Source organism: Bubalus bubalis, chromosome 24 (assembly GCF_019923935.1).
Source record: "Bubalus bubalis isolate 160015118507 breed Murrah chromosome 24, NDDB_SH_1, whole genome shotgun sequence".
NCBI classification, from domain to species: Eukaryota; Metazoa; Chordata; class Mammalia; order Artiodactyla; family Bovidae; genus Bubalus; species Bubalus bubalis.
In genome coordinates, this window is record NC_059180.1 from 1,629,113 (window position 1) to 1,655,634 (window position 26,522).

Here is a 26,522-nt window from a genome sequence, read left to right on the forward strand (position 1 = left end):
TTCAACCCAAAGTAAGGCAGGAAAAGAAATAATAAAGGAGCAGGAATCAATGAAAACAGGAAATTAATAGAGGAAATCATGAAACCAACAACTGGTTCTTAGCAGAAATCAAGAAAGTCAGTAGGCCTTGAGTCAGTCCTCCCTGGTGGCTCATTGGTAAAGAACCCGCCTGCCAATGCAGGAGATCAGGGTTTGATCCCTGGGTTGGGAAGATCCCCTGGTAAAGAAAGTGCAACCCACTCCAGAATTCTTGCCTAGGAAATCCCATGGACAGAGGAGCCTGGCGGGCTGCAGTCTATGGTGTCCCAAAAGAGTCAGACACGACTTGGTGACTAAACAACAAAGGCTTGTAGCTAGGCTAAGAAAAAAAAAAGACACAAATTACTCGTATGAGAAGTAAAACCGTGGGCTTCCCTGGTGGCCCAGTGGTTAAGAATCTACCTTGCCATGCAAAGGACAACGGTTCCAATCCCTGGTCATGAAAGATCCCACATGCCATGGGGCGGCTAAGCCTGTGCATCCAAACCACAGAGCCTGTGCGCCCCGGAGCCCCTGCTCCACAACAAGAGAAGCCCGCAGACCGCAACAGGGGCTGAAAAGTCACCGCAGTGACGACCCGGTAGGCGAGGAAGCAATGGGAACAGTGAGAGACTTTATTTTTCTGGGCTCCAAAATCACTGCAGATGGTGACTGCAGCCAGGAAATTAAAAGACGCTTACTCCTTGGAAGGAAAGTTATGACCAACCTAGACAGCATATTAAAAAGCAGAGATATCACTTTGCTGACAAAGGTCCATCTAGTTAAAGCTATGGTCTTTCCAGGAGTCATGTATGGATGTGAGAGTTGGACTATAATGAAAGCTGAGCACCGAAGAATTGATGCTTTTGAACTGTAGTGTTGAAGAAGACTCTTGAGAATCCCTTGGACTGCAAGGAGATCCAACCAGTCCATCCTAAAGGAGATCAGTCCTGGGTGTTCATTGGAAGGACTGATGTTGAAGCTAAAACTCCAATACTTTGGCTACCTGATGGGAAGAATTGACTCACTGGAAAAGACCTGGATGCTGGGAAAGATTGAAGGCAGGAGGAGAAGGGGACAACAGAGGATGAGATGGTTGGATGGCATCACCAACTCAATGGACATGAGTTTGAGTAAGCTCCGGGAGTTGGTGATGGACAGGAAGGTCTGGCGTGCTGCGGTCCCTTGGGTCACAAAGAGTCGGACGTGACTGAGCAACTGAACTGAACTGAGGTATAGTTACCCAGGAAGTAATGTTTGCAAACAGGTGTCCAAGGGGAGGGAAACAGGGAGCTCTGCTCCAGCCAGGCTCTGTGGCCATGCCCACCTGCTCCCACACATCGCAGGGTGTGGGCGGCTCACCCCGCCTCTCTGAAGTGCTGTGGGCTCCCAGGAGGCAGCGGTGGTCCTCTCCACTGCCAGGCTCGGGCACAGGATGGGTCTGTGGACAGCCCACACGCTCTGGCCTGTGCTGATTGCATGAGGCCCTTGGAAGAGGGTGTGTCTGTTAGCTACTGCTGTGTAACAAGCAATCTCAGGCCAGCAACTTAAAACCACATCTTCTTGTATCTGAAGGGTCTCGCGGCCAACCTGGCAGGACTGCTGCTCTGGGCTCGCTCTATGGCGGGTTGGGGGGTGGTAGGCTCAGCCAGGAGGCCCTGTGTCTCCTCCCCTTGCTGCAGACCAGCCCAGGCTTGTTCTCATGCTACCGCAGAGCCCACGGGAGAGCAGGCAGGAGCACACCGTCCTGCGGCTGAGCCCCGCATGGTGTCGCTGTCGCCTCAGGTGGCCAAGGCCAGTTACGGGGCATGTTCCCTCCTTCACAGGCATTGTGGCACAGAGGATGGAGGTTCAGGTGGGGGTGCAGAGTCGGTCACTTTTGCGTTTGGTTTTCCAGCGGGTGGGCGGGCGGGGAGCACGGCTTCCTTGCCCCATGTAAGCAGAGGGTTGGGTGGCCAGGCCTCGGTGCTCAGGGACTACTGACCTGTGGGATGGGCCTTCAGCCAGATGCTGGGACGATAGTCTAGCTTCACTGCAAGCTTCAGTGAGCCAGGCCCGTGCCTCAGGCGACTGTGCAGCCGGCATACAGGGTTTGTTGAATGACTGAGTGACCTTCGCCCTGGAGCGTGTAGCCCAGCAGTTCCAGAGCCACCACCGCCTCAGGTGCCAGCCTCATCCAGGCTGGGGCAGGGGTGGTATCTCCACTTCGGGGAGCACGCGCCCTTGCCTGCCGGTGGAGCTGGTGGATGCAGAGACCTCGAGGCCTGTCCCCTCCATGGAGGCCACCTTCCCTCGAGGCCTGTCCCCTCCATGGAGGCCGCCTTCCCTCGAGGCCTGTCCCCTCCATGGAGGCATCTTCCCTCGAGGCCTGTCCCCTCCATGGAGGCATCTTCCCTCGAGGCCTGTCCCCTCCATGGAGGCGCCTTCCCTGCTCCCGGCCGAGCGGAGATGTGTCGCCATGGAAACTGCTTGGCAGACACGCCAGCAGGCAGAGGCGGCAAACAGCAGCTCAGGCGCCTGTCGGAGTGAGGGTGGCGGGGACGGCGTGAGCAAGCATGCTCGGCTGTGTGTGTGCCCGTGTGTGCACAGCCTGAGCACCCTGTGTGTGGAGGGGCATGTGTACAGCACGCTGGGAGTGAGTGCAAGCGTGCATATGCGTGCGTGTGTGTGCCTGGAGGCCAGCATGTCCGTGTGGATGTGCTTGGAGCGCCGTGTGCGGCAGGGACGCGAGCTGTGTACAGGGGTGTGCATGCCGGGCTGTGACGCGTGGCAGTGCACCCGCCTGGGCTGAGCGCTCACTATGGGCTGGGCGTTGCACTAGCCGCTCAGGGGAACACACCACCCCCAGCGTGCTCTCACGGCCGGAGACAGACTGAGCAGGTAATCGTGTGTTGGTGGCAGTGCGTGTCAGGAGGGCGCCTGGGAGGAAGTAGCCGTGGGGCCTGACACCTAAGTGAGGGGTGGGGGTCCTCCCTGCGAGGGCGAGGGGGTGGGACTGCAGGCAGAGACCCGGAGGTGAGACCAGGCGGGAGAGAAGGGGCCGGGGCGGACGGGGGGCAGCTAGGAGTGGCAGCCGGGCTCCGTGGCCCCCCACCAGGCTGGGGCTCACCCTGACTTGGGAATCCCTGCTGGGGTTGCAGGGGCTGGGTGCCTTTTAGGCTGAGGGACCCCAGAGGGAGAAAGAGGGTGGTGTCTGCATCAGACAGAGCTGGCAGGCCTGGGACGTGGTGGGCGGGGTGGCCAGGACCCTCATGGCTCGTGGGGAAGGCTGGGCTTCATCCTCAGATTCAGGGAGTCCTTGAAAGGCTCTGTGGCCACGTGGCTTCATCCCGCTCTGGGTGTGTGGTTGGACGGGCCGTGGGAGGCCCGGTCTGGGGCTGGGGGCCATCGCGGGGTGTCTCGGGGGCTGACCAGACACAGACTGGCCGACGGGCCATGGGAGGCCTGGCTTGGGGCTGGGAGCCATCAAGAGGTGTCTCAGGGGCTGACCAGACGCAGACTGGCCGACGGGCCATGGGAGGCCTGGCTTGGGGCTGGGGGCCATCGCGGGGTGTCTCGGGGGCTGACCAGACACAGACTGGCCAACGGGCCATGGGAGGCCTGGCTTGGGGCTGGGGGCCTTCGAGGGGCGTCTCGGGGGCCAATCAGATGCAGCCTGGCCTCCTCAGGCGGCCTCTGCCTTCACCTGGGACCCTCCCCTCATTGCCTTCCCCAACCACCCCCACCCCTCCTGTGCCTGCCTGGAGAAGCTTCTGGACCATGGGCTCTGAGTACTCAAACTGGCCACAAAGCTGGGACCCCCGCAGGCAGGGCTCTGTGGCCAGGGCCTCGGGTCCTCACAGGCCTGCCCGGGGAGCCCATGGCCTCAAGGTCTTCTACTGGACGCTGGGCCTCCCGGGTCTCCCTGTGGGGTAGTGGGGCTCAGGTCATCCTTGGGGTGAGGACAGCCCAAATCCCAGGGAGATGGCCTCAGGCGGGGTCCCTGGCCAGGTTCCCACACTGCGAGCCCCCTGTGTCCACCAAACGCGCTTAGCCGCTTGTGCTGGGCAGGGGTCTCAGGTCAGAAATCATCAGAGTGACTGTGGATGGTGTTCCTCTCCACGATGCCCACGTCCTGGCTGCTCCATCAGCCCTTGTGACCACCCAGGTAGGGGTTGGATGGCCTACGTCCTCCGGTGGGGACCTGGGTGGGGCAGAGGGGAGGCCGCTGTCTGCCTGGAGTCAGCCCTGTCGCCGCTGAGCAGGATGTGGCCTTGGTCCTGGGAACCCCGCGCCTGCCCTGCCCTGGGCACCTGGGGATGGAGCTGTCATTGTTGGGGACCCAACACAGGGGCCGAGCTTCCCCAGAGCCCACACAGGCGACATTCAGATCCAGGGGGAGCATCGCCCGGTTCCCAGAGTCCAGACTGGCCTGCAGGGACCATGTCACCAGGCGGGGGGCCGCTTCTGAGGAAGCACGCGTGCTCCGTGAGAGCCGCCGAGCCCTGCCTCTTCTCTGTTTCTGTGGGATGCCTCTGGTCCCCCGCCTGCAGGGACAACCGTCGGGTGAGGATGGGGGTGTTGGGGGGCAAGAGGCCCAGGAGGAGAGGCAGATGCAGACACAGGGGGGAGGGTCTGCCCTCTGGAGGCCAAAGACCCCCACGCTCTTCCCCAGCCTTTGCTGAGCCTGTGGATGCTGGGAAGGGACCCCTGCTGCCACCAGGAGGGGCGGGGTCACTGGTGTGTGTATATGTCTGAGTGTGAGTGTGTGTGTGTGTATGCATGTGTGCATGTGTGTGAATGTATATACATGTGTATATGTCTATGTGTGTGTATGCATGTGTGTATGTGTGAGTGTGTATATGTTTCTATGCATGTGTGTATGTGTCTGTATATGTGTGTGTGTATCTGTATGTGTGTGTGAGTGTGTGTGTAGTGTATATGTGTGTATGCATGTGTGTATGTGTGTGTATGTGTGTGAGTGTGTGTATGTGTGCATGCATGTGTGTATATGTCTCTGTGTATATCTGTATGTATGCATGCATGTGTGAGTGTGTGTATGTGTGTGTGTATATGTCTATGTGTGTGAGTGTGTGTATGTATAAGTGCGAATGTGTATGTGTGTGAGTGTGTATGTGTGTATATGTGTATGTGAGTGTGTATATGTCTGTGTGTATACATGTGTGTACGCGTGTGTATATGTCTGTGTGTATATGTCTCTGTGTGTGAGTGTGTATGTGTGTGTGAGTGTGTATGTGTATGTGTGTATATGTCTGTGTGAGTGTGTATCTAGGTACAAGTGTGAATGTGTATATGTGTGTGTGTGTGTGCAAGTGTGTATGTGTGTGAGTGTGTATATGGTGTATGTGTGTGTTGGGGGTACCTGAGGTGAGCACACCCCCGCAGCCCAGCTGGCCTGGCTGCTCCCTGAGGGACAGGGGATTCCAGACCTGGGCGCCCGAGTGAATGCTGACCTGGAGCTCCGAAGGCGTCCTCACAAGCAGGGTGCGGGAGCTGGAGGCCCTTCCTGCTCTGCCCGCCACACCCATAGGGGGCCCTTCTTGGCCTGGGCTGCATGTCAGGCCCACTCATCCTGCCTCTGATGCGGGGAACCTCTGCGTCCCCCAGGCTGCGGGGAGCCCCAGCCAGCTCTGAGCTCCGGGGGAGGTCACAGGGTGCCCCATGTGCACTGGCATGGAGTGGGGACTCAGGAAACGGTCACTTTAGCATGGCCATTGGGCACTTCCCCAGGAGGCCTGGGGAAACTGAGGCCTGAGTAGGGCGCCCACGACCCGGAGGAGGTTGGTACCACACCCCTGCTCCCCATTCAGGCGGGCCCCAAGTCCCCCAGGCCCGAGGTGCTCCCACATCCCCCTGCCTGGACCCTGACTCAGCCCCCATTGCTGCCCACCTGGACATCACCTGCCTACCCCTCCCCAACCCACTGCTCCCGGAGCCCTAGTGAGACCCTTATTCCAGGTCCCTGCCCCTCACTTCCTGGCTCTCACCTCCCCACGTAGCCCCACCCCCTGGATCCCTGCCTGCTTTACTCCAAACCACCGAGATCCCACTCCCTGAAGGCCCTGCCATCCTGACGTCCAGGCCTTTGGCTGTGCTGTCCCTCTGGCCGGCAGGACCCCATCTCTGCCCAGAGACCCTGCTCAGCTCATCTTGCCCATCACACATGGCATGAGCCCCTCTGTCCCTGTCTGTGCCCACAGGGCGTCCGTCTTCGCCCTTGTCTGCTGCCCATGGACAGAAGGGAAGCGGCCGGTCCCCACTCCCCAAAGCACAGCGGGTGTCCAAGCCTCGGCCAGATGAGTGCTATAAGGAGCCACTGAGTGCCGAGAGCATTCTGGATATTTTCCTGACCCTAGGACAACCATAGGAAGCATCTTCTTATTTTCCAACTCCATTCGTTTCCTACAGCGTGGTGGTAAAGAATCCTCCTGCCAATGTCAGAGACACGGGTTCCATCCCTGGGTCGGGAAGATCCCCTGGAGGAGGGAATGGCAACCCACTCCAGTGTTCTTGCCCAGAGAATCCTGTGGACAGAGTAGCCTGGCGGGCTACCGTCTATGGGGCTGCAGAGTCGGACATGACTGAGTGCGCACACACACACATTCCTTTCCTGAGGCTACTGTAACAAACGACCATAAACAGGGCAGCGTGGGGGCTTCCCTGGGGGTCCCGTGGTTAAGAATCTGCCTTGCAGTGCAGAGGAAGGGGTTCGATCATTGGTCAGGGAACTAAGAGCGCACGTGTCATGGGGCAGCTAAGCCAGCATGCCACAACTAGAGAGTCCATGCATTACAATAAGAGCCCACGGGAAGCGGCGAAGACCCAGTGCAGCCACACACATGTTTGAAAAATAACAGAAATTAATTTTCTTAAATGGAGTCCAAAGTCAAGGCCGGGGTAGGGCCTCCTTCCAGAGGCTCTGGGTGGGGGGTCCTTCCTGGCTCTGCCAGGTTCAGGGGTCCCTCAGCTCACGGCCTCACCCTTCACCTCTGCCTCTGGTGTCATTGGTCTTCCCTCTGTGCCTCTCCTCTTCTGTCTCTTAGGAGGATTCCTGCCACTGGGTTTATGTATTTACTTTCGTATTTTTAAACTTGTATCTTTTAAAACAACTTTATTGGCGTGTAGTTGATGTACAGTGTTCTAATTTTCGCTGTGCAGCAGAGTGAGTCAGTCATACATATAGATTCTTTTTCACATTCTTTCCCATCATGGTTTATCAGAATATTGAATAGAGTTCCCCGGGCTATACAAGAAGACCTTGTCTACCATCCTGTATATCAGTCTGCACCCGCTAGCCCCGAGCTCCCAATCCCTCCCTCCCCGCTCCCACTTGGCACCCCAAGCCTAGTCTCTATGTTTGTGAGTCTGTTTTCGTTTCGTAGGTAAGTTCATTTGGGCCATATTTTAGAGTCCACATGTGAGTGGTACCCTACGGTGTCTGCCCTTCTCTTTCTGACTCACTTCACTTAGTGTGACCATCTCTGGTTGGCCCCTGTTGCTGGAGATGGCACTATTCCATTCTTTCTCGCGCCCAAGTGGCGCTCCACTGTGCACGTGGGCCGCATCTTCTGCGTCCACTCCTCTGTCGACGGGCGCTTAGGTTGTCTCCCTGTTCTGTCTGTTGTGAATCTGCTGCAATGAATGTGGGGCTGTGTGTATTTTTTTGGATTAGAGTTTGGTCTGGGTCTATGTCCAGGAGTGGGACTGATGGATCATATGGCAACTTTTCGTTTTTGGGGGGAAAAAAGTGAAAGTTTTAGCTGCTCAGTCGTGTCTGACTCTTTGCAATCCCATCAACAGTAGCCTGCCAGGTTCCTCTGTCCATGGGATTTTCCAGGCACAAATACTGGAGTGGGTTGCCATTTCCTTCTCCAGGAGATCTTCCTGACCCAGGGACTGAATCCTGGTCTCCTGCATTGCAGGCAGATTCTTTACCATCTGAGCCATCTTTAGTTTTTTGAGGAACCTCCGATTTCTGGCAGTTTACAGGGAAAGGTATCATGTGATAAAGCCTCCAGCAGAGCAAAATATGCAGAGTGCATTCCTTAAAAATTCTGTGTAAATGCTGAGAGAAAAATTATCTGAAGCACGTCTAATAGGAAGTTAAGAGAAGTAACCTCTTGATGGTTGGATTATGGGGTCTTTTTTGTTTCTTAAATTTGTTAGAACTTTTCACATCTTCTACAATGGATGTCTATTGTTACAGGATCGTTTCTTAAGGCTTAAACAAAATTCCCCAGCAATGCTGGGGACGACAGTGACACAGCCCTCAGCCACGCGTGGGGCATTTCTCCAGAATGAGGCCAGGCGGGCGGGGGTGGGCGGGCTGCCGGGAAGGCCTGGGAGCTGGCAGTCCAGAGCCGGGACAACATGCGCCTCAAAGGAAGCCCTTATCGTAAAGGTTTCCAAAGAGATAAAGGGCAGCTGGAGGGAGCGTCTCCCCCTTGGGGCCAGGGCGATGATGCCGGCCTTCACGGCCAGGCTCCTCCCTGTCCTGGGGGTCCCCTCCCACCTTGGGGTGGTGGCCCCGGGCAGCTCTGGGGACCGGGCAGGAGGCAGCTGACCAGCCACAATGAGCCGAAGACGGGACAGATGGCAGCCCTCACTCAAGGTGTGTGTCCTGAGGACCAAGCCCCTCCCTCGGGGGGCCCGCCCCCGCAGACAGGACCCTTGTGGGGAGAGACTTTATGGAAGCCGGGCAGGCGGCTCCTCGCCTCCCAAAATGCAGGGGGAAGCTTCTCCAGGAGGTGGGAGGCTCTTCCCGGTCACCCAGGTGACCCTGGGGATGACACGGGGTGCCCTGCCTCTCAGCCCCCAGGACACACACCCCGTGGACAATGTCGGGGGCCCACGGCGTTCACGCTGTAAAGGGGCGCCGAACACGGAGCCCAGGCTGCTGAGTGGGTCCCCGCCTGTGCCCCCCCGGGAGTGCTCAGCCCTGCTGCTCTGCCTCTGGCTGGGCCTGTCTCTTCCCCTGCCCTCTCCTGTTTTTTTTTTTTCTCAGTTTTTCATCTATAAAATGGAGACAAAAAGGATAGTTATCTCACAGACCTGAGATAACACATTTAAAGTATTTAGTGTATATATTATGCCTGGCATATATATACTAAAAAAAAGAAATCATTACATTTTAATAGGGAGGCCACCAGACAAGGTTCCCAGGGTGGGGTGGGGGCAGTGATGGCCGGGCTAGGCTGTGAGGCATTGGTTGGAGCTATGGCTGTGCAGTGCTGGGTAACCCTGATGCCAGCACCTTACTTCCGCAGGTCTGGTTTACCTGTCTCACCTGGGGACCTTCCCTGGGCAGATCCGGTTTACCTGTCTCACCAGGGGCCCTTCTGGGTGGCTCTGGTTTACCCCTCTCATCTGTGTGGCCCTAAGATCTCAGGCCCTGCCCCTCCCCCGGTGTTTCTGCGAGTGGCAGGGGCGTCCCTGGCCGGCTGTACGGGGATCAGCAGAGGTCAGCGCCTGTAAGCCCACGTCTGAGGCCCAGGGACCCCTGCCAGCACCCTGCCCACTGTGGCCCGCGCGTGATGCCCCAGAGCGGCGGGAGGGGGCGGCACCCACGGGCGGCCCCTCGGTGCTGACGTCACGAGGCCTCCCTCCCCATTCCGGTGGCCCACGCGCCCTCGGCCCGGCCGGCAGCGAGGTCGGGGCGCGGCGGGGAGCCCGAGGACCTAGAAGAGACCGCCCGGGCGGGCTGGAACGCGCAGCGCCGGGTGCAGCCGCGCAAGCCCCGAGGACGGCCTGGCGGCGGCGGGCGCGCCCCTGCGCGGGGTCCGCGGGGCCCGCGGGAGGTGAGGCGCGGACCGGGGCGCCCAGGAGGGTTTGGTGCAGTGCTGCGCTCTGTGCTCCGCTCCCGCCTGGGAACTTTCCGGCCTGGTCCTGGCAGAGGGGAGCCGGTGGAAAGAGGGGGCTTGGAGTAGCCCTCCCGGCCTTCGGCTCCCCAGGGGAGGGCGACCCGCGGGCTGTCTTCCATCCTGGTGATGGGGGCTCACAGGCTGTGGGAGAGCCCAGGGCCAGGCACGGGAAGAGGGCACTGCCTGGCCGGCCCAGGTGGGCATGGAGTGCCTCCCCCCGAGCCTGGGGGTGGGGAGGGGCCCCCTGACTGGCTCGGTGTTGGTGGGGAGGAGGCTTAGTTGCTGCTCCCCAGGAAAACAGGCAACACCTCCAGCCAGAAAAGCCGGGCATGGGGTTCCGCGGAGATGCAGAACTGGGGAATGCCCCGGGCTGGGCTGGGGAGGATAGGTCCTGCCTGCCCGTCACAGGGAGGAAGCCATCCGCCTGGTGGCGGGGTGGCCGGGAGGTGGGTGCAGCTGCAGGAAGCAGGGGTCTGCCGCCCAGCCGGGCCCCTGCAGTCAAAGCCCTCGGTGCCCCTGTGAGCAGGCGGGAGCCTGAGAAGTGTGAAACCCCAAAGCCTTTTACATGGCTCCAGCGCGGGGCTGCTCGGAAGGCAGGTGGTGATGAATAGCTCGCTGCAGCTGCCGGGATGTTTTGCAAAGCGTATTCAGAATAGCAAGAACCAGAGCGTGCTTTCTTGCCTCTGACTCGAAGGCATTGCCCGGTTGGGGGCAGGGGAGTGGGTGCCTGGCCGAAGGCTTTGGAGCAGACCCTCCTCTGGGAGTGGAATCAACACATGTCCTTCCCTGGCCTCTAAGCAGGACGGTGGACAGGTGAGGGGGACGTGGGTGCCTCAGGGAGAGGGGAGGCGGGCTGAGAGGTGTGGCCACAGTCCCAGTGTTAACAGTGGCAGGGCAGAGAGATCCCACCTGGTTAAGAGTTAACCAGGTTAACTCTTGATAGTTAAGAGTTAACCAGGTTAACTCTTGATAGTTAAGAGTTCTGGCTCTTTCCTAAGTTTGCTGATTTGAGCATGTTACTTTTTAAAATTAAAGGTCATTGATTTGGGGTTTAAAAAAAGAGTTCCAGCTCCATTGTGAAGCAAGGCTCTGAAATGGGGCCTGGCCTCAGTTTCCCCATCTGAGACGTGGGCACCGTATCAGCACCCCCAGCGGCTCCGTGTTGTGCAGCTTGAGTGAGGCAGTGTGGGCGGGGCTCAGGCATGTGGCTGGGGTCCCGTGCGACAGTGTATACAGAGGAGAGCCATGGATGTCGTAGAGCAGGAAAGACAGCCGGTGCTTCTGGAGGTCTCCCTTCCGGAACGTTCTCTGTTGCCAAGATTAACGGGGTGCAGGTAGCGGGGAGGGCGGGGAAGCACCTGCTCTGGTGGCGGCTCCCTCCGTCAGCGCTCTGCGGCTGCATCTCTGCCCATGCTCAGCTTCTGCCTCTGCACGAGGGGTGGTCTTGTGCAGAGATGATCTGGCAGGACTGAAGAGTCCCACGAGGGTTTCCCTTAGTGACCCAGGAAGGGAATGTGGCCGCCCGGGGCTCTTGAGAGGAAATGCTGTATGGGCAGATGGGTGGCCGGACCCCAGAGAGAGTGGGACCCAAGTGAGTGGACAGGATCTCACACACCCTGGGGCGCGACCTGGAGCCTCCTGTCCCCTGGACCCCCAGCCCGCACTAGTCTGCAGCTAAGGCCCGTTTCTTCCAGGCTCTTCTACGTGGCTGGCAGGGCAGCGGCTCTGCCCCAGGGGTGTCGTGGGGTGTCTCTGGCTCATGCCAGGCCTGGTTTTCCCATGTGGATGCTCCAGGCACAGGCGTGCCCACGTGGTTCTCGTGGGTTGTGATCAGCTGTCCCAGGTAGAGAATTCAGTGCAACAGTGGTCCTCACAGTCTGTTCTAGGGACCCTGCAGGGGACCCTCAGGTCAAAACCGCCTTCACGACGGCGCGGATGTGCGTGTCAGGTGTGCGCTGCCTACGGAGGCAGGACGCTGTGTTCCTGCATTTGACACGGTTCCTGGTTTTAAGTTCAGACGCAGGAGATGGTTGATGTAACCGCATGAGCCAACGTTCTCAGGATCCCCCACAGGGTGTGATGCTATAGCCTGTTCCTGGGGTGGAAACTCTGCTTGTGCCTTGGGTCGCTGTGGGCCACACGACCTGGCCCTCTCTGCACACCTGGGAGGAGCCTGGGGTTTACAGTGTGGGCCCAAGTCACCCCTGGCCCTTGAACTTTTGGAGAAAAGCAGGTGGTTTTCACTTCCTGAGGTTTTGCAGAGCTCTCTGGCACCAAAGTCCCCAAGCAGGGTCTGTGGGTGGTGACGGGCAGTGGGCGCCACAGGAAAGACCCTTTGGGGGAGGAGGTCCTGCCAGGGAGGCCCTGAGTGACACGGACAATATTTATTGCCATTTGCTGTCTGCCTTACACCTCTGTCGGAGTCTGGAGCACCGTGTCTTATGAGCTGTGCAGCCCTGGGTAAGTGGCCTCCCCTCTCTGAGCCTCCATACCCTTGCCTGTAAGACGTGTGACTACTAAGAACTCCGTTTCAGGAGGCGGTGGGTTCAGAGGAGGTGTTGGGTCCAGAAGTGACCTTGGGGTTCGCGGGACAGTGGAGCTGTGAGGAGGGGTGTCCTCTGTTGGGGGCCTCGGCCCTGCTTTCACCTCCGTGGGGGAGGCTGAGACGCAGACCCTCTGGGCGTCTGGAAGGTTCCCGCGGCCCCACAGGAGGAGTTTATAGTCACGCAGTTACAGAAGCGTAGTTCTGAACAGCCCGTGACACCAGGCAGAGGGGTAGCCGGAACAGTCGGCGGCGAAGCCTCCCGCCCGCTGTAGCTCGCGCGGGGCGGGTACTGGTGAGCGGAGGGTCTGGGAGCGCCCGGGGCAGTTGAGCAGGGCCCACGACCTGCATCCAGAAGCCAGAGCAGGTCGGTGAGGAGCGCGTGGTGTCAGATGCTCCAGGCTGGCCCTGGATGCGAGCTGGCACCGCCTCCTCTCTGCCCGGTCCAGCCTCGCTCTGGGCAAGGGAGGCCAGTGGGACCAGGCCTGTGTGCCTGCGAGGAAATGAGCCCCAGTGGCGCTGAAGCTCAGAGGGTCATGTTCAGGCCAGAGCCCTGGTGGCCTTCAGAGCGCTCCCTCCTCAGGGTTTCCCGAGTGCCCCTCTTGCCTGCGGCCCCGAGTCCCGGACAGCCAGGAGCCCGGAGCCCGCTGACCATGCCTAAAGCTTCCTGGAGGGCCATTCTCCACCCCCAGGACACAGGGGAGGAGGGCTTCCTAGAGCCCCGAGCCCCCTGTGTGTCTGTGTGTGCACACGCAGGCGTGTGCCACAGGACCCTTGCACATGCCCCTCCACTTGGGACCTCTCCCAGGCCCCCCTCTGTGCGGCTCCTCCCTCCAGTCTGCTCAGGCCCTGCCTCCTCAGGGACACCCACACTGGTCACCCTCTTGCAAAGGCAACACAGCCATGGCCATCTGAGCCCCAGCCCCGGCCAGCCTCTCCTCGCCAGTAGCATTTATCACCTTCCAACACACCAGACAATCCTTAATTTTTATCTTCTCTTCCTGTCTGCCCTGGATCTCTAGAGTTTAAGCCCCCCAGCCAGGGCCCTCTGCTCTGTCCACGGGTGTAGGCCAAGCCCCACTCAGTGACGGTCAGGTGGAGGGAGGGTGCCACAGGGGCTCCACCCCGGAGCCTGCCCGGCCCCCCGGGGATGCTGACCACGTCCTCCTGCTCACACGGTCCGTCCTCACGGGGTCCTCCTCACACGCTGTCCACGCCTGGGAGAACTCGCCGCTGTGGCGCTGTGGTCCTCAGGTGCCTGGCATTTCCCCCACAGCCCAGGAGCAGGCTGTCCACCCCGTTACAGACCGTCAGTGTCGCCCTGGTGTCTGGCGGCACGGAGCAGGGTCAGGGCAGGGGTCTGGAGAAGGTGGCGCTCTGCAGCTTCGGGTAACGGGAGCCGTGGCCCTTGAAGACGGGTGCATCCTGGCCTCATCTCTGATTCTTGTGAGCAGTGTGGCTTCGCTTGCTTGCTCATGCTCAGTTACTCAGTGTCCAGCTCTTTGCAGCCCGATGGGCTGTAGCCCTCCAGGCTCCTCTGTCCATGGGGTTCTCCAGGCAAGAAAACTGGAGTGGGTTGCCATTTCCTCCTCCACGGATCTTCCCGACCCAGGGATCAAACCCATGTCTCTTGCACTGGCAGATGGATTCTTCACCAGGGCACCGCCTGTGGAGCCCGTGGCCTCGGTTGCTAGTTTTAACCTTATTCTGCCTCAGTTTCACCCTCTTGAAAACGAGGGTAACTGTCCCCAGCCCCCTGTCTGGAGCGGAGTGGGGGATTTAGTGCTGTTGGTGATGATTTTTATTTGCTGCTGAGCACTTAGAAATTTGGCAGGTGATGGGGCTGCAAACTGGCGTGACCTTTCTGGAAAACAGTTTGGCGACACAAACAGAGAGCCCTTAAACATCCACACACAGCATCTTCCAGGAACGTCTCCTGAGGAGATGGAAACACACACCCATGTACAAATTGCAGGGGTTTTAGCCAGCCATTGAAATGACATTTAAAAAAAATAGGCTGTTTGGGAAAGCACTCATCATACACTAAGTCAAGAGGATGTAAGATTTCACACACAATTGGATGTTACATTTGTAAAATGTATGTGCAGAGAGAAATACGCAACGCTGTCCACTGGCAGGAATCTCAGTAAGCCTTCAGTCCTGGCTCCCTTCCCCTCATCTAAGCCAGCAAGTAACTCTGAAGAGAATACACCCGTATGTGTGAGTATGTGTGTATATATGCACACATGTGTATAACATCCCTGGAAAAAATCATATATAATTTTCCAGAGGAAGATTTATAAATTATACATACACCTAGTTTTCTTCTTTATATGAATACATGTATATATATTTATTTGTACATATATGAGTGGGTACGTGTGAGTTTCTTTTCTGGATCAACCCTTTAAACCGGGGTTAACAAGGTGGGTGGGCTGCGTGATGAAGAATCCACCTGCCAGTGCAGAAGGTGGAGGGGACGCCCCCTGGGCGGGGAGGTCCCCTGGAGGAGGAAATGGCAACCCCTCCAGGATTCCTGCCTGGAGAATCCCACGGACACCGGGCCTGGCGGGCCACAGTCCGTGGGGTCGCACAGAGTGGGGCTCGACTGAGTGTACACGCATAGAGGAGTGTGGGCTCCTTTCTTCTTTCTTCCCACAAAAGCAAGGCTGTTGCTGTCTCTCCAGCGCGGGCTGGGAGGCCTCGCCACTCTGCTCTGTAGAGAAGGGTTTACGGGTTTGCGTCGCTGCCTGAGTTTCTAAATCAGGACTCTGCCGTTCTGGCCTCAGTCCCGATCTGTTCTCTGCACGGCTCCTCCAGCTCGTTCTCTCTGTCGCCTCCCCCTCCATCTCTGTTGGCGAGGCTCCCCCCGCCCCACCCCTGTGTCTTTGGGGAGACTCAGTCAAGCGCAGGCAGCTGGGCCCTTCCTGGATGCTCTGCAGGGTGTGCGGTGGGAGGGGGCGGTGTTCCGATCCACACGAAGGCGCCAGCCCGCACCTCTGGTCTGGGGGAAGCCCTCTCGGTGCAGTGACCGGTCACCAGCCTCCCCGCCGTCCGTCCCCCCCAGCCTCCCCAGGGGCTCAGGGCCTCCCCTCTCCCTGCTGGTGGCTCCCCTACTGGCACGGTGCTGGGGAACTTCCGGGGGCTCAGTGGAGCACATCCCTGTCCCTGCAGGCGCCGGCAGGCCCGGAGGCCCAGCGCCAGGTGGAGCCGGGCCTCGTGGGTCCTCAACTCCCGGTCTGTGAGCGGGGAGCCCGCGTGGCCACCATGCGTGGCACCCAGGAAGGCTGCAGACGAGCCGGTGGCCAGGCCCTGGGCGGTGCATGAGCTGCCCTGGCGAGGCCAGGCCCATCATGCTGCAGTGCCGGCCGGCCGAGGAGTTCAGCTTTGGGCCCCGGGCCCTGAAGGACGCGCTGCTGTCTACTGACCCCGCCCTGCAGCAGCTCTACGCAGCTGCCTTCTCCCCTGCCGAGAGGCTCTTCCTGGCTGAGGCCTACAACCCCCAGAGGACGCTCTTCGGCACGCTGCTCATCCGCACGGCCTTCGACTGGCTCCTTAGCCGCCCCGAGGCCCCTGAGGACTTCCAGACCTTCCATGCCGCCCTGCCGCCCCGGAAGCAGAGCCTCGCTCGAAAGCACATTTACCTGCAGCCCATAGGTACCTGCGCCCGTGGGTACCTGCGCCCGTGGGTACCTGCAGCCCATGGGAACCTGCAGCCCCTGGGTACCTGCGGCCGCTTTCTCACAGGTTTCCTGGCTCCCACCCTGGGTCGGTGTCCCGGATGGGGGCTCCGAGGAGGGGACAAGGGGCTGGGCAGGGCTGATGGTGCTGCTCTGCCCCCAGGTCTGAGCGAGGGTCCAGCGGGCAGCGCGCTTCTGGACCAGCTGCGAAGCTGCACGGAGGCCTTCTTCCTGGGCCTGCAGGTCAGATGCCTGCCCTCGGTGGCGGCCGCCTCCATCCACTGCTCGTCCCGCCCTGGTCAGGACCCTGACAGGCTCCAGCTCCACACCGGTGAGTGCGTGTGGTGTGTGCACAGGTCAGGCCCCACCGCCCGGCTTGTTCAGCGTCTTCTAGTGGCCGGGGCCAGGGGGCGGGGTCGGGGGGGGCGGTCGCTGCAGGGCATCCAGGGCGGGTGTCACCCCAAGGGGGCGTGTTCCTTTCTGTGTTCTGGCTGTAGCTTCAGCCCCTTCCTGGGCACAGCCCTCCCGCCCCCACCCCCCAGGGTCTGAGTGGGGCCTGAGCACTGACCGGCTTGGCCCAGCCCCTCCCTGCCCTGCATGACGTCTTCACGCCTGTGGCTGCTTCTGCCCCACTTGGGAGGAACCCAGCATCTGCTCACCCGCCCCAGGGGCCTTGGAGATCCCAGCACCGAGATGCAGGGGTCCAGAAGTCCGCCCTCTGCTTGGTGAATAGACCGCCCCCAGTCCCACACTGCACAGACTGCAGGGAAGGAAGGGGACCCAGGAAGGCTCGGGGCAGGTGGGGCGCAGAGCTTGTGACGGGCTGAACTCCAGTGGTCAGATTCCATGGTTTCGCGGCTGCGTTCGTTTCCTGGGGACACTGTGATGAAGCACAGCACCAGGGGGCTTAGAACAGCAGCACTGCATCATCTCACGGCCTGGAGGCCAGAATCCTGGCCCGGGTCAGCAGGTCCTGCTCCCTCTGATGGCTCCAGGACCCCCCGCCCCCTCCTGGTCACCCCCGGTGGTGGCCGCGGTCCTCGATATCCCTCTCCTGAAGCTGCCTCATGGCCTGTGTGTGTCTATCCTTGTCTAATAATGACCCTGGGCAAACTGCATCAGACCCACCTCGCCGACTTCTTAACTTGAAAGTTGAAAGTTAAGTTGCTCGGTCGTGTCCGACTCTCGGTGACCCCGTGGACTGTAGCCCACCAGGCTCCTCCGTCCATGGGATTCTCCAGGCAAGAGTACTGGAGTGGGGTGCCATTTCCTTCTCCAGGGGATCTTCCTGACCCAGGGACTGAACCCGGGTCTCCCGCATTAGAGGCGGACGCTTTAACCTCTGAGCCACCAGGGAAGCAATCATGTCTGCAAACCCAGGGCCCAGATAAGGTCAGGTTTCAGGTACCGGGCGTCAGGACTTCCACATCATGTTCTGGGGGTCACAGCTCAACCTCTAACAGGCATCACCGTCGGCACCACCCCAAGATTTTGACACCTCTTGGTCTCTCCTCCAAGGCCTCGGCCACTCGCCTCAGGTCACACCTGGACCTGGGCTGTCCGGACAGTGGCCGCCGGCCACGCGTGGCTGCTGAGCACACAGACGCACACCTGCGTTGACGACTCAGCATGAACAACAATGTAAATGATCTAACTTTTTAGTATTTGATATATTAAATTTTTGGATATGTTAGGTTAAAATGCATATGCTAAAATCCATTTGATCTTTTATTTTTTAAAGATTTTATTTTTTTCGGCATTGTTGAGTCTTCACTGCCACATGCAGGCTTTCTCTAGTCCTGTCGAGTGGGGGCTACTCTCTCCGTGGGAGCACGGGCTCTGGGTGTGTGGGCTTCAGTACTTGCAGTGTGTGGGCTTGGCAGTTGGGGCACACAGGCTTTGTTGTGCTGAAGCATGCTGGATCTTGCTGGATCAGGGATCGAATTGGCGTCCCTTGTATTGCAAGGTGGATTCTTAACCTCTGGACCACCAGGGAAGCCCTGATCAACTTTAAAATTAGTAAAACGTAAGTCTTATCTATTGGAGAAGGCAATGGCACCCCACTCCAGTGTTCTTGCCTGGAGAATCCCAGGGACGGGGGAGCCTGGTGGGCTGCCATCTCTGGGGTCGCACAGAGTTGGACACGACTGAAGTGACTTAGCAGCAGCAGCAGCAAGTCTTAGCTACATGTTCAGCTCACACTGTGTTCCTATGGACAGCGCCGGGCTAGGCCTCGTCAGTGCCAACAGCCGGGTCGTCTCTGTAGCTGGGGCTTCAAGCCGCTCCCTCGCAACACCTCCCCCGGGGTTTCCCGCTCCACGTGCCCTGTTGTGTGGCTAACGGGTCCCAGGTTGTCAGGCCCAGCCCATGGCTCCATGCCCACTCTGGCTGTCGAGATCCCCCTCCTGCCTGTGTGGTCCCCTCGTAACGCGGGACTGTGAGCCTGGGGCCTTCACGTCTCCGCCTTCCTCTTATTTCTGGCCTTGCTTTTCCAGCGGAGGAAATGCAGGCAGAGGGGAACTTCCACGCCCCTTGGCACAGCTGCTCGCCTGTGGCCCCGAGCCCCCTGTCCACGGGTGGACGCCCAGCTCCACATCACGGCCCTGACCGAGCCCTCCGCCCCCTCCCGGAGAGGAGCTTGCTGCTACTTCTTGACACACCTCTGCCCCCTTCTCTGCCCCTTTTTATAGCCACACCTCTTGGAAAGGATCTTTCGCTCCCTCTCACTCTGATCACTCCGAGACCCTCTCCTGGTTGTAGACTTGCCACGGCTCTGCTCAGTGTCTCTGCGCTCCTCCACGTCCCCACCAGTCCCGGCTCCATCTCTGGCGTCTCGTCTGTCTACGCCCGCTATGGGTAGTTACTCAGCAGTAACTTAACACCTTAAATGACACGCATTCTCTTAACAGCTCCGAGGATCAGAGTCTCCCTGAATTAAAATCAAGGTCAGCTTCGTTGCCCTGCAGCCCCTCCAGGTCTCTGACCTTCCTGCTGCTCCCAGGAGGACCCTGGTGCTTCCAGTGGGTCCAGCTGGATAATCTAGGATCACCGTCCCTCTGGGAGACCTTTCATTTAATCACATCTGCCAAATCCCTTCTGCCACGAAAGGACCACAGGCACGGGTCCCGGGGGCGAGAGGCAGCGTCTCCGGGGCCGTCCATCAGCTGTGCAGGGCTGCCGCGGCTCTTCCTGTGAAGCACTTTTGGGAACAGAGACCCTGAGCGCTCTCTTGTCCCCGAGGAGGCCAGGCCCCTGGCCCCCTTCACGCCGTGCACCTTGGCTGCTCTGAGCTCTGACCGTTCCTCACGGGATGTCACTGGCGTGTCTGACTTTGGGATGAGCTGGTGGTGCCAGGCAGGGCAAGAAGGGAATGGCCCGAGGGCGGGGGTGCCCAGTTGCCACCTCACTGTGCCCTCTGGCCCTGTCTCCACAGACGGCATCCTGTCCTTCCTGAAGAGCAGCAAGCCGGGGGACGCTCTGTGTGTGCTGGGCCTCACGCTGTCCGACCTGTACCCGCACGAGGCCTGGACCTTCACCTTCGGCACGTTCCTTCCGGGGCACGGTGAGCCAGCGCCCGGGGCCCCTGCCTCCACCCTGGGGCTTGGGCACAGGCCTGGAGCTCCCGGGAACGTTGGCCCCTTGCTGCGGCTCCCAGGGCCCCTCCCCAGGGGAGGAGGTGTCTGCCCCAGGCTGCCTTCATGGGGACACCTGGCAGGGCGGGGCCTTCAGGACCTGTGCTCCTTGGCGGGGAGCTTTGCCCCTGGGCTCCCTGACCTGAGACCACGCCTGGCACCCCTGCCTCTCTGCCTTCCCCCAGAGGTGGGCGTCTGCAGCTTTGCCCGGTTCTCGGGGGAGTTCCTGCCGCGAGGGCCCAGCACACCTGACCTGGCGGAGGTGGAGGCGGCCGCAGATGGCCCCGAGGTGCCCCTGCAGGATGGAGGCCAGGCCGTGTGCTTCAGCGCCCTGGGGATGGTCCAGTGCTGCAAGGTGGGTGTGGAGGCCGGGGGCCGGGTGCTGCTGAGGTGGTGGGAGAGGACGGGGGACAGGAAGGGGGAAGGGCTGGGGGCTCGGGCAAGCTTCCGGGAGAGGCTGGGAGGTGGAGTCGGACAGAAGGACGTGCATGGACAGCCAATCGTCACAATGTGCTGACCACCCGTCACTTTAGGGAGTATGGACACTAAGGCTCAGAGACGCCAAGCGCTCTGTCCAGTCACACGGCTCTCAAGAGGCAGGGCTGGGATTTGAGCCCTTGCCTCTTTGATGTCCAAACCTCCATGCTGCCAGGCCCCCAGAGTTGGCCTTTCTGCCAGCGTGTGCCCCTCCCCAGGGGTCCCGGGGTTCTGGTGGGCGGCGGGCTCCAGGCTGCAAGGCGGTGGCCCCGTCTCCCTCAGGTCACGTGCCACGAGCTGTGTCACCTCCTGGGCCTGGGGAACTGCCGCTGGCTCCGGTGCCTCATGCAGGGCGCGCTGCGCGTGGACGAGGCCCTGCGCCGGCCCCTGGACCTCTGCCCCATCTGCCTGCGCAAGCTGCAGCACCTGCTGGGCTTCAGGCTGGTGGACAGGTACAAGGTGAGTGGGCGGGGCGGAAACGCGGTGAGGGGGCGGGGCCGGGGCGGGAACGAAGTGAGGGGGCGGGGCCGGGGCGGGCACGAGGTGAGTGGGCGGAGCCGGGGCGGGAACGAAGTGAGGGGGCGGGGCCGGGGTACACGGTGAGGGGGCGGGGCCGGGGTGGGTACGAGGTGAGGGGGCGGGGCCGGGGCGGGAACGAAGTGAGGGGGCGGGGCCGGGGCGGGCACGAGGTGAGTGGGCGGAGCCGGGGCGGGAACGAAGTGAGGGGGCGGGGCCGGGGACGGTACGCGGTGAGTGGGCAAGGCGCGGTGTGGACGCCGGCGCTGTCACTCCGGGAACTTTCGGGATCCGGCTGAGTCCTCGGCCGGGCGCCTGGCCGGGTGCTGGTGGCTGTCCCGCGGCGGAGGGGTATCGGGGGCGCCCGGCTCCTCTGTTTCCCAGCAACCCTGATTACAGCCGGTCTCTACCGGGCACTGACCGCATGCTAGACCCGTCTTTGCGCGGCTGTTCGCGGGCGGCGCCGGCCTCACCGAGGGGCCGCGCAGCATCGCTTTCTCCCTGCTTGGGCGGAGACGGGAGCGGAGGAAGCCAGAGCGGCCGTGGAGGGGCGGGCAGCGAGTAATCCCGCCCACCCGGGCAGGGGCCGGGCCGGCGGGCGGTGCTGCCCTCTGCTGCCGGCGCGAGGAGCCGCGGGGAGCGGGGCCCGGAAGGGCCCAGGGAGCCAGGGTCATCGGCCCCATTGCAGACCCGGGGACGGGGCTCTGAGTTCACAGGTCACAGGCAGGTGGTGATTCCTTTTCTTTTTCTCTTCTTTTATTGGAAGTATAGTTTATTTACAATGTTAATTTCTGAGTCACAGAGTGATTCAGTTATATACATATGTACACTTTTTCATATTCTTTTCCATGATGCTTTATCCCAAGACACTGACTAGAGTTTCCTGGGCTATACAGCAGGACCTTGCTTATCCATCCTATATATAATTGCATATGCTAATCCAAAACTCCCATTACTTCCCTCCCCCACCCTTTACCCCTTGGCAATGGAAAATCTTCTCTGTGAGTCAGAGTCCACATATACGTGATCTCATATGGCATCCGTCCTTTCTCTTTCTGACTGACTTCACTTAGTATGATAATCTAATTGCATCCATGTTGCTACAAATGGCATTCTTTTTTTAATGGCTGAGTAATATTCCATTGTACGAGTAACAGTCCATTGTATATATGTGACACATCCTTATCCATTCATCATGAAAACCGTGAATAATATGTCAGGCTTGCAAAGCTCCTGCAAGTTTTCTGTCTTTAGAAGTTCTAGTCTGACATCTGCCCGGGGTCACAGGCATGGTAGGGTCTCCTCGAGTGGGTCTCCTGGCAGCTCCCTGGCGAGGGACATGGCCGGTCAGGCCAGCTCAGCCTGTGTCTCTCCCTCGTAGAGACTCTACGCCTGGACACAAGCGGCAGCAGGGACGCAGCCGAGCCCAGCGGCGGTGGGGGAACCGTCTGTGTCGGAGGACACCCTTCCCTGCAGTGCAGACTCGGGGCTGTGTTGTGAGAGCGACTCGGAGCCGGGCAGCAGCCTGTCGGAGCCCCTGTCTCCCGATGCCTGGAGCCAGGCCTTCCCCGCGGGCCTCGAGCTGGATGCCGAGGATGGGCTGGGCTCCCTGGCAGCCGCGGAGGGTCTGGGGGAGGCCCTGGCAGAGCACGGGCGCTGGCTAGCCGCCTGCATCCAGGCCCTGGAGAGGGAAGTGAGCGAGAGGGAGCTGGAGCGGGTGGACGGCGCCGTGGACGCGCTGGCCCCCTGGGACCTGTTCACGGGGCGGCTCCCGGCCCCCCGGCAGGACCCGCCCTGTGGCCGCGATGGTGCGGGGCTGCGCAGGGTCCTGGGGGACACGTTCTCCTCCCTCCGGAGGAGGCTGAGCGCTCGCAGGCCGTCCAGGGCCGAGTCGTCCCCCCGGCACCAGAAGGCGGAGGACGACTAGCACGGCCAGTGTGGCTTGTCCAGCGCCTACCTGTCCCCAGACACCACTGCCCGGCTGCCAGGGCGCCGCAGGCCTGGCAGGGGCAAGAGGGACGGTGGCTCGGGAAGCAGAGGGTGATGCAGCTGCATCCGCAATCCCGAACGTGGCCTCACGACGTGGCCGGCAGGGAGGGTGTCCTGGGCACCTGGAGGGCCATCCTCGGGCCCACCCGACGTGGGTGGAGCGGCAGGTACTCACTTCTCATGCAGCCCGGGTCTCCGCTACTGCAAACTCAGCTTCCAGAGCCCGCACGCGGGGTCTCCACTCAGAGGGGAAGTCAGGGCCGTTGCGTTTCTCTCTACACTGACCACCCCCCACCACCCCCTGCCACGAGCCCATAGAAAGGGTCCTCTGCTGCGGTCTAACTGCATCCTGACCCTTGACACTTGCCGTGGGCGTCTCCCTGAAGCTCGGGGTGGTCACCACCTCTACGGGACCCTGTGCCCACAGACCTGCTGTTTCCTTTGCCAACTCTTGGGTGGGGAAGGTCCCAGGTGTGGCGGGATGGTGTGGCCCCGCTGGGGCCTGCAGAGGTGAGAGCAGACCGTAGCTCCGTCCTCGGGACAGCTGGACACAGGAGGCCTGGACCCCACATCTGCGAGGGCAGGGGGGTTAGGGTTTTGTTCAGAACATGCGTGTCTGTTTTTTGGTCTAGTTCTGCCAGTTGCTGAGAGAACAAGCGATTTAGATGTTAAAACGCCCACCGTGCCAGTAGAGGCATCTGTTTGCTTTCAATTCTGTCACATTTTGCTCCCGGTTCTCCAAGGCTCCTTCTTGTACACACACATCTGATATGTTTTCGTGACAGATTGACCCTGTTTTCCTTCTCACCTGCCCTGGGCTGTGGCTCACGAGTCCTGCGGAGATGCTTCTGGTCCCAACAGCAGGGCTCCCGTGGTGTGATGGGTAGCGGGGAGGGCTGGGGGGCCCGGGAGGCCGGGGCAGCTATCTTCCTGTCTGGGGAGAGACAAGAACGGGCCAGCTCCTACATTTTGCACAGAGCTTAGTTTGGGGAGGCCTTCTAAGAACAACGATACAAAATACACATAATCAGGAGGGTGGTCCCACAAGCACGGAAGCCCAAAGCCTCTTTGTAACCTGACCAGGCAAGTCCCAGACCAGGGAGACATAAAAGAGGTGTTTCCACCCTGGAAACACAGCAGCAATACCGCAGCTCTTCAGACCTCCATTCTGTTTTGCACGAGGACCTGGAGGTACCTGATGGGGAGACAGGACGAGCCGGGCTCGCAGGAAGTGTGCTGGGGCGGAGCCCCCCAGAGAGCAAGGCGCAAGAACAGGAGGCGGCCTGGGTATCTCTGAGCAGACCATTCACACCTGGGGGCGTAAAGCCCCAACAGCTATCCACTCAGGAGGCTCGGTATGGTCAGGGAGCTGGGAAGGTGTGCCCCGGTCCTGGGCTGTAGAGTCTGGCTTGTGGGACGGCCCAGTTGGGGAGGGGTGGCGGTGGGGGGAGCTGTCTCGTGGCTGCTGAGGACCAGGGCTGGGGTCCCTGGCGGCCAAAGGCGGGACTTCCTGGAGTCCCGTGGGAGAGGTGTGGCCTCTCAGGACAGCCGGTTCCAGTAGGGCTCACGCCTCTTCACGGGGGAGTGGTGAGGTTCTGGAGGAGCATGGGCGGTGGGAAAACACTTGTGGAAGCCTGTCCCTGTGAGCACACACTGCCGACTTGGCCATCACACCTGCCACACAATCTCACCTGCTTTCCTTCTGCAGGGAATTAATGACTGGAGAGACTTCCCTGGTCTTCCAGTGGTTAAGAATCCGCCTTGCAATGGAATGTCTTCCCTGGTGGCTCAGATGGTAAAGCGTCTGCCTACAATGAGGGAGACCTGGGTTCAATCTCTGGGTCGGGAAGATCCCCTGGAGAAGGAAATGGCAACCCACTCCAGCATTCTTGCCTGGAGAATCCCGGGGATGGAGGAGCCTAGTAGGCTATAGTTCATGGGGTCACAAAGACTCGGAAATGACTGAACTACTTCACTTTCACTCTTTGCAGTGCAGGGGACGTGGGTTCGATCCCTGGTTGGGGGACTAAAATCCCACCTGCCACAGGGCAATTAAGCTCTAGTGCTCTAGAGCCCACAACCCACAACTAGAGTCTGAGTGCTGTGATGAAAACTCCCCCATGATGCAACACAGGCCCGGTGTGCTGCAGCAAAGTCCCGACGAAGCCCCCCAGCACACACAAATAAGGACTTGAGTGACGTAACAACATGTGCTCAGCTGAACCCTGGCTCAGACTGGGGCCGGGGGCTCAGGGGCTCAGGGGGGCCATTACCAAGTTCTCAGCACCATCTACCCGTGCCCGTGGCCTCTGGCTCCCAGCCGTGCCGAGTGTCCCCAGAAAGCATCCTAAAACGAGGAGGGACAAGCCACTTCCTCCTTGGCCTGCACCAGCTGCAGAGTATACTTTGAAGATAGCTGCTGGGAGGGACGTTTCTAAAATAAAAAACTGCTAGGAGCAGAGATTACAGCTTCCTTCCTCTGCTCCAGTATCAGCCCAGGTCCTGCCCCTGTGGGGAGTGGGGAGCAGCTGGGGATGGCCCCCAGGGAATGGCTTTGGCGGGGCAGGGGCATAACCAGCCCCATCTCTTGAATCAGTGTCTCGGATCGCCGAGTCCAGGCTCGAGACGCCGGACGCTGGGCACCTTAACGGGCTGAGTTGAAACAGCTGCAGATAATGGTTTCCAAGAAACGAGGGCCCTGGCTTTTATTTCTGCTGATGCATGAAGTCAGTGTCATCTCCTTATCTGTCAAAGGCCCTGTGAGTCAGAGGAGAGGGTCTGAGCTTTCCCACGGACCCTCTCCGAGCCCCCCTCTCTCTCGTGGGCCCAGCTGGAGGGGCTCGATGGAGCTGAAGATACATGGGGCCGTGACGTTGTGTGCGTGTCGCTGCTCCCGTGGGGCACGGGGTCGGATGCCCACACTTGCCTCAGAAGCAGCCTCAGCTCACGCAGGCACCCTGTCCTAGTGGAGGGCGACGAGAGGCAGTGTCCCATCTAAGCGGTGGCTGGCCCCTCGTCCTTGTGGAAGCTCGGGCTCGTCATCAGGTGAGGGACCTGATGAGGGTCGTCCTGACCTCCCTCCTCCCCGCTCCACGAGCCCCTCCTCGGCCCCCGCGTTTCCAGAGTGTGTTAATATCGTCCTGCGGGACGTCTGATTCAGACCTTTCTGGGAGGGAGACAATCTCCGAAAGGGCTTAAGAAAATAAACACACAATAGCTTAGCCAGCAGCTAATATTAAAGCAAAGACTCCAAATTTAGATCCCACCAAGTTCAAAGGAGTGGCTATAGCATTCCAGGGGTGCGCGCGCGCACACACACGCACACACACACTACTGGCAGGGCCACAAGAAGCTGATCTCTGACACACACACACACACACATCCCACCAGCGGGGCCACAAGGAGCTGCTCTGTAGACCTGCTGGGCAGGGCCGGGCAGACCCACACCCCTTTGGGGAAAGACAGGCAACTTGTCCCTGCAGATAACCCTCTCTTTGAGCCGGCCCTTGTGGGCACGAGGGGATTCCTTCGTCCCTGTGAGGCAGATACTCTGATCGCATCTGAAGGTTTAGGGAGCGGAGAGGTGTGTGTGGTCACTGCCTGAGGCCTCAAAGCTGGGGCTGAAATCCTGACCAGGTCCGCTCTGACCTGATCCTCCATGTTCCGGGGCATTCTCAGGGAAGTCTGCAGGGGCACAGTACCCGGACTCCTACCCACGCGGTGGCAGCCCTTGCCCTGCCGCCCGGAATTCTAAGACGACCCGGAGGCTGTCCAACAGCCGCAGCCCTTTGGGGCGGGGAGCGGCCTG

The 26,522-nt window shown here is 60.2% G+C and overlaps 1 protein-coding gene across 3 annotated transcripts; it reads left to right on the plus strand.

The window, feature by feature from the left end:
• The first annotated feature begins 1,133 nt into the window (after window positions 1–1,133).
• Window positions 1,134–23,426, plus strand: AMZ1 (archaelysin family metallopeptidase 1). 3 transcript variants are annotated; one of them, XM_025274874.2, is made up of 7 exons: window positions 1,134–2,898; window positions 15,595–16,077; window positions 16,264–16,431; window positions 19,534–19,662; window positions 19,918–20,087; window positions 20,492–20,668; window positions 22,107–23,426. In XM_025274874.2, exons 2-7 carry the CDS (start codon window positions 15,744–15,746, stop codon window positions 22,650–22,652), a joined length of 1,524 nt encoding a protein of 507 aa, XP_025130659.1. In that variant the 5' UTR covers window positions 1,134–2,898; window positions 15,595–15,743; the 3' UTR covers window positions 22,653–23,426. The 3 variants fall into 3 exon arrangements, with proteins under 3 accessions (XP_025130659.1, XP_044791653.1, XP_044791654.1); XM_044935718.1 differs by lacking the exon at window positions 1,134–2,898 and adding an exon at window positions 8,341–8,629; XM_044935719.1 differs by lacking the exon at window positions 1,134–2,898 and adding an exon at window positions 9,678–9,815.
• The last annotated feature ends 3,096 nt before the right edge of the window (window positions 23,427–26,522 follow it).